The sequence below is a fragment of the Octodon degus genome, unplaced genomic scaffold, assembly GCF_000260255.1.
Source record: "Octodon degus isolate 3935 unplaced genomic scaffold, OctDeg1.0 scaffold00020, whole genome shotgun sequence".
Lineage (NCBI taxonomy): Eukaryota > Metazoa > Chordata > Mammalia > Rodentia > Octodontidae > Octodon > Octodon degus.
In genome coordinates this window covers 385,414-392,129 of record NW_004524596.1, presented here as the reverse complement: position 1 = coordinate 392,129, position 6,716 = coordinate 385,414, and the positions used below count along the sequence as shown (strand labels likewise).

General features: G+C 37.3%; 1 protein-coding gene across 1 annotated transcript in view; it reads right to left on the bottom strand.

Moving 5' to 3' along the window:
* Positions 1-6,716, bottom strand: part of Slc30a6 (solute carrier family 30 member 6) — a 50,942-nt gene that overhangs the window by 20,485 nt on the left and 23,741 nt on the right. The window contains exons 6-8 of the mRNA XM_004627593.2: positions 3,782-3,862; positions 3,140-3,175; positions 2,397-2,491 (exon numbers count right to left, since the gene is read on the bottom strand). Coding sequence (XP_004627650.1) covers positions 2,397-2,491; positions 3,140-3,175; positions 3,782-3,862 — 212 coding nt within the window. The remainder of the gene's footprint in view (positions 1-2,396; positions 2,492-3,139; positions 3,176-3,781; positions 3,863-6,716) is intronic.

Below are 6,716 nucleotides of genomic sequence, written 5' to 3'. Positions count from 1 at the left end.
CCCTTCTTTCCTTTTCCCCTCACCCCTCCCTGTTCCACTTTACATTTGAACATTTTCTTCTCATTTCCCAGGATCGGTTACATATTTTGGTCCTGATTTACATTTTCAGTTTCTCACACCAGAGAAACAATATGGTTTGTATACTTGTGTCCTATTTCACTTAAGTGTATGGTTTCAAGTTGCACCCATTTACCTAGAAATGTCTCAAGCTTATCTTTCTCTATGGCACAGCAATACTTCATTGTAGTAAAAAAAAATAACCCACACATTCTTTATCCATTCACTGGCTTATGGGCATTTAGGCTGTTTCCAAGATTTAGCTATTACAAACCACGGTGCTATTAACATAGGTGTGCATATATCACTGTTGCATGATGTTTTTATTTTTTACTTTTTATTTTTATTTTATTTTTTTGGAACCAGGGATTGAACTCAGGCCCTTGCACTTGCCAGGCAAGTGCTTATTCTATTGAGCTATCTCCCTGGCCCCTGTATGATGTTTTTAATTCTTTTGAGAAGATACCAAAAAGAGGAACAGCTGGATGGAATGGAACCTCTAGCTTTAGTTTTTTTGAGGAATGTCCACATTGATTTCCACAGTGTTTGCACCAGTCTATTCTCCCAACAACAGTAGAGAAGGATTTCTTTTCTCCCACAGTCCCACCAGCATTTCCTATTTGTTCCTCTCTTGATGATAGCCATTCTTTCTGGGGCGAGATAGAGTCTTAGTGTTGTTGTAATTTGCATCTCTGGAATGACCAGGGATGCTGAACATTTTTCATATATTTAATTGCTGCTTCTACTTCTTCATCTCCAAGTATCTATGGATGTCAGATGTCCATTTTTGGATTTAAATTTGGGGGCTCCGATTTTTTTTTTTTTTTTTTAGTTTTTAGATGTTCTAGACATTAGTGCTTTGCCTTAGGAACAGCTGGCAAACATTTTTTCCCATGCTGTGGGTTGTCTGCTCACTGTTGGTGGTTTCTATTGCTGTGTAAAGCTTTTTTTTTTTTGGTATTTAGAACAGGGTGTACAAGGTCTCACTGAGTAGATCGGACTCATAGTGATCCTCCTGTTTACAGTCTCCCAAGGGCTGGGATTACAGGTGTGTGCCACCATGCCCAGTCTCAATAACTGTCTCAGTGCGCCCCAGGGGAGGGGCTGGCACAGCCGGCCAGGGCATTGAACTCCTCGCCCCTGTATCTAAGCAGACGCTTTAATCCGCTGAACTATTTGGCTACTCTTGTGTAAAGCTTTTTAATAAGATGAGATCCCAGTTGTTGCTGCTTGATGGTATTTAATGTGCAGTTGATGTTTTATAGTCTTTGCCTATACCACTGTCTTCAACAGTTGTACCTATTCTATCATCCAGCAGATTTAGTGTTTGTTTTAATATTTTTAAAAAATATTTATTTATTTATTCATTTTGTGTGTGTGTGTGTGTGGCCAGCTCAGCCCACCAGGGGGCAGGGGCTGGCTGGCATGTGGTGCTGGGGGATTGAACCATGGTCCCTGTGCTTTGCTTAGCTTAGCTTGCTCTAAGTAGGTGCTTTAGACCACTGAGCCATCTCACCAGCCCCTCTGTTTTAATATTTAGGCATTTGATCTGTTTGGATTTTAGTTTAGTGTATGGTAAAGATATAGGTACAATTTTAATTTCTGGCATGTAGAAAGCCAGTTTGTCCAGCACCATTTATTGAAGAGGCTATCTTTTTTCCAGTAAAGGTATTTAGATAGAAATAACAGAAATGTTAACAGATGTTAACTTTGAGTATGAGATTATTTAAAAATATAATTCATCTGCATAATGCTCATAAACTTCTTTAAACTTAGACATTTAAAAAAACTTGTGGGGTTGGGGAGATGGCTCAGTGGAATAAGCGCTTCCCTGATAAGTGCAAGGGCCTGAGTTCAATCCCCCGGTTCTGCCAAAAATAAAATAAAATAAAATAAAAACTTGTAAAGTTTTAGAAAACTTATAAACATGCAAATACATACACAATATATTTTCATCACATATAATGTAATACACAGGTCAGTCCTGTCTGGTTTTATTTTTTTGAGATACGGTCTTGCTGTATAGTGCAGGCTGGACTTGAACTCACTATGTAGTTGGAACTTGTGGTGATCCTCTTTGCCTCAGCCTTCCAAGTGTTAGGATTACAGGTATAAATAACCATGTCTGATAGTTTTATTTGTTTTTCAAGCAACATATTATTTCAAAGTTTGAACTAATGAAATTTTGTTTGAAAATTATCTGAAGATCTTAAAACCAATGGACTAGTATTCCCTTCTTTCCAGAATATACTTCCTTGTTGATCTAAGAGTTAATAAAACAAAGGAAAAACTTTTTATAAGAAATTAATTGCATTTTTTAATAATAAATCAAAACATACCTTCAGAGACATAAGTGAAAGGTTTATTCCGAATAGAAAGCATTGTGAACAGGTTGAAAGAAAGAGCGACAAAAGTACCAACTAATAATCTTCCCCTAGAAAGAACAAAAATTAACACATTCACCTTTATTTTTTTTTCTTGGTAATATGAATATATCATTTCAGTATGTAGAGAGGCTAAAAGATGCTTCATTGGTCTGGTATTTCTAGGGACAGTATCTCAGCTTGGCATTCTATTCCCTGTCTACTCCTGCTCCTTCGGATGTAAGACAAAAAAAGGTCTCTTAGCATTCATATCTTACAGGTAACTGATGTTGTAAATTTGAGTCAATATTAATGGTATTTGATTTATATTGTATAAATTAGACTTTCCTGAATTAAATGACTAAAATAAACAATGTTCACCAATGTGGCAAGTGTGGGTAAGGCAGACAATACTTTGCTATGGGTACAAAGAAAGATTTAGGAGGTGAAATTTGCAATTACAGGGACTGGCTTAGTGATTGTAATAATGAAGGCTCTACATTGAGATGGAAAGGCTATCCTATGAAGTATGCTAGGCGTGGCAGCTGTTCAAGATGAAAGGATTTTGTTTTTGAAATCACAGCAAAATGTACATGATCACACTGTTACACTCTGAACTCTAATCCTGGACAAAGGAGCTGCTCTAAACAATACAGCAAATAATAATTCAGAGTCAAACTTAATAGCAAATTATACGTTACATTAAAAATAAATCTCACGTGTGTATCTCAGGCTGCTCCAAAAAGCGTTCTGCACTAAAAGAAAGAAAAAATATTAGTAAGTCCTATCAATTATAAAACTAAAAGGATAGATTAAATACATAACCTACTTTAAGATCACAACTATTATTAGCAGTAATGAGACAAGGAGACTGACAAACTATTTTTGTTTTTTTGGTATGAACATTTTTATTATTAAATTTATTGGTACAATTTAGATACACATAATGTTCACATTCATCATAGGGAATTTGTACCTGTACATGAACGATCTCCAATTCTGTTTTTTTCTCAACCCTCTTCCCCTTACCCCTTCCACTCCTTCAAACTACTCTTTATATTTTATGTCAATCTTTCTGTACCAAACCTGTCTCCACGGGTTTGTAACGAGTGTCAAAACATGTCTGACTGAATTTTTTTTTTATTTCATTCTCAGCTATGACTGAATTTAGTTAACAGCAAAAGGTGAAATAAATGAAAAAGGGAAAAATTCTGAGAAACATGAAGCAATTATACTCTTAAGGACTCCAGCATTTGTTATCTTAATTTGTATAACCTTGCAAACCAGATGTATCCCACTGAATTTTATCACATTCCCAATTGTGTCATGGGTGAGCTTTAGAATGATATAAACAAATATACCTTTCCTTTAATATAAAGAGGGCTCCCAGCTGTGCCAAGACTGTGGAGGCGAATACAGCTAGGACTTCTAATCTTTCAAACCTGAAATCAGAAAATTAATTCAATCACCACAATTCTTTCCACTCACAAAAGTCTCCACAGAATACATGGACAGTCATTCATTCGCTCATTTAATACACGTATGTGTAGTCTATTACTGTCAGAATAGAATCAATAGAAGAATAAAAAAATAAAATTCAAAATTAATTTACAGGGGGCCAGGGATCTAGCTCAGTGGCACAAGTGCCTCCCTGGAAAGCACAAGGTTCCAAGTTCAATTCCCGGTTCCAAAAATATAAAAACAAAAACACCAAATTAATTTACAAAAGAGTATCTGTTTATATAATATATATCTTCCAAGGACCCACTTATGGGATGTTTTTATTTTTCTAGAAAAAACTATTATCACAATAATAGGTAATACTTACTTTACCTATCTAATGTTAGATCCTGGACAGAGCTTAACATTATTTTACTTTTTTTTTAATGAGCAGAATATATTTATTGAGAGAAAGAAAGCTCCTGTCCAAGAGAGGGACAGAAGGGGGGCCCAAGCGGGTAGTTCTCCAACATTATTTTACTTAAATGTTAAACACTATGAGGATGAAGCTCCCTTCACTCATTTTATTTATTTATTTTTAAAGAGATAAGAACTTGGCACACAAAGAGGAAAAATAAATGTTTAGAAGACATATGGTGAGTAAGTGGAAAATAAGTTTTTCAAATTCAGGCATGGACTCCAGAATTTGTAACTTTCACCATTTGTTCTATTTTCTCTCTCTTCTAGCCATAACTGCATTTCATTATGAGTATTCTTTACGTACAGTCCCGACGTCAGGGATATTTCATTGTTCACCTTGGTTTTGCCTCATACATGGACTAACACCACCTACCAATCCTTCGGGTAAGCACAGCACTTGTGCTGCTGGAGCAAGCACGACTTGTGGTTAGGTATAAATGTTTAAAATTTCTCAAGGAAGTCGGTACAGAAAAGAAAACAAAGATGTTCCTTACATGTTGTAAGGAAAAATGTAGGAACCAACAAGAGAACATTATGCTTTATTAAAATATAAGCCAGGTGGTGGCACCTGCCTGTGATCCCAGCACCAAGGCTCAGGCAGGGCCTGACATGAATTTGAAGGCCGCCTAGGTTACACAGTGAACTGAGGCCAGCCTGAACTACAAAGTGAGACTCTGTCTTAAAAACAAAAATAAAGTGCTGGCCAAATAGCTCAGTGGATTAAAGTGCAGGGACTGGAGGTTCAATCCCCAGGGCCTGTTGTGCCAGCCCCGCCCTACAGGCACCACCTTGAGGCACACTGAGATGACAATTGAGACTGGGCGTGGTGGCGCACCCATGTAATCCCAGCTCTTGGGAGGCAGCAAACCGGCAGATAACTATGAGTCTGATCTAGTAGTGAGACCCGGAACACCCTGTAGACCCTTCCCTAAAATACACACACACACAAAAAGGGGGGGGGGCGGGGAGATGGCCCAGTGGAATAAGTGCTTAGCTGGTAAGCACAAGGGCCTGCGTTCAATCCCTGGTTCCGACAAAAAAACAAAACAAAAAAAAAGTACTGACATGGAAAGATGTTAAAAAAAAGTAGGTTATAAAAAATATTTAAGAATACGTAAATAAAGCAATCTATATGTGTGTGTGTGTGTGTATATATATATATATATATATATATAATTATTATTTTTTCTATATTTAGGACAGAGTCCACAGGTTCTACAGGGTCTCACTACAGTAGAGTGGACTCCCAGTGATCCTCCTGTTTTCCGCCTCCCAAGTGCTGGGATTTCATGCACACAGGGTGGGGGGGATCGAACTCCAGCTGCTGCATTCTGCCTAAACAGGAGCTTTAGTTATATATTAAAATTGATACACCGATATTAAATGCATACAGAAATGCAAAATATGGAGCAAAGCAAAAACAATCTTGAAGAACAAAGCTGGAAGATTTATACTACTAGATTATGAAGACTTTTTTTTTTTTTTTGTGATACTGGGAATCAAACTCAGGACCCTGCACTTGTCAGGTGGGTGCTGTGCCACTAAATTATATCCTTGGCCTAAGACAACTTATTTTAAAGTTTTAGTAATTAACTTAGTGTACAACTAATTTCAGCACAGACAAACATACCAAACTGAACAGGAGAATCCAGAAGTAGATTTGTACATAGTCAATGGGTTTATGAAAATGGTGACAGGAAGTACAGAAAGAATGTTTTTTCTCCAATAAATTCAATTTTTACATCAACTGAATATTTATTTGAAAACAAATTTACCTTGACCCATACCTCACACCATGGACAAATGTCAGTTTTGTTTTTTTTGGTATTTAGGACAGGGTGTACAGGGTTTCACTGCGTAGATCGGACTCAGTGATCCTCCTCTTTCCAGCCTCCCAAGAGCTGGGATTACAGGCACATGCTACCATGCCCTGTCTCAATCACTGTCTGAGCATGCCCCTGGGGGTAGGGCAGCACAGCAGGCCCCAGGGAACGAACCCCTGGCCCATGCGTCTATGTAAGCAGGTGCTTTAATCTGCTGAGCTATTTGGCTGACCCCAAATGTTAGTTTAAATTGGATTTTAGGGCTAAATGTGTAGGGTCAAAAAATAAGACTTGTAGTTAATAAAAGAGCTTGAATATCTTTATTACTTTGGGGAAGTCAAAAATACTATAAAAATACTATAAATATTTTTAGGTACATAAAAAGTACTAACCACATGCCAGGTATGATGGTGCACACCTATAATCTCAGCACTTGGGAGGCTGAGGCAGGACAGGGCTCATTTTTGTGAGTTTGAGGCAGCCTAGTCTACATAGTTCAAAGCCTGTATGATCTATGCACAGTAAAACCCTGTCTCAAAAAAAAAAAAAAAAA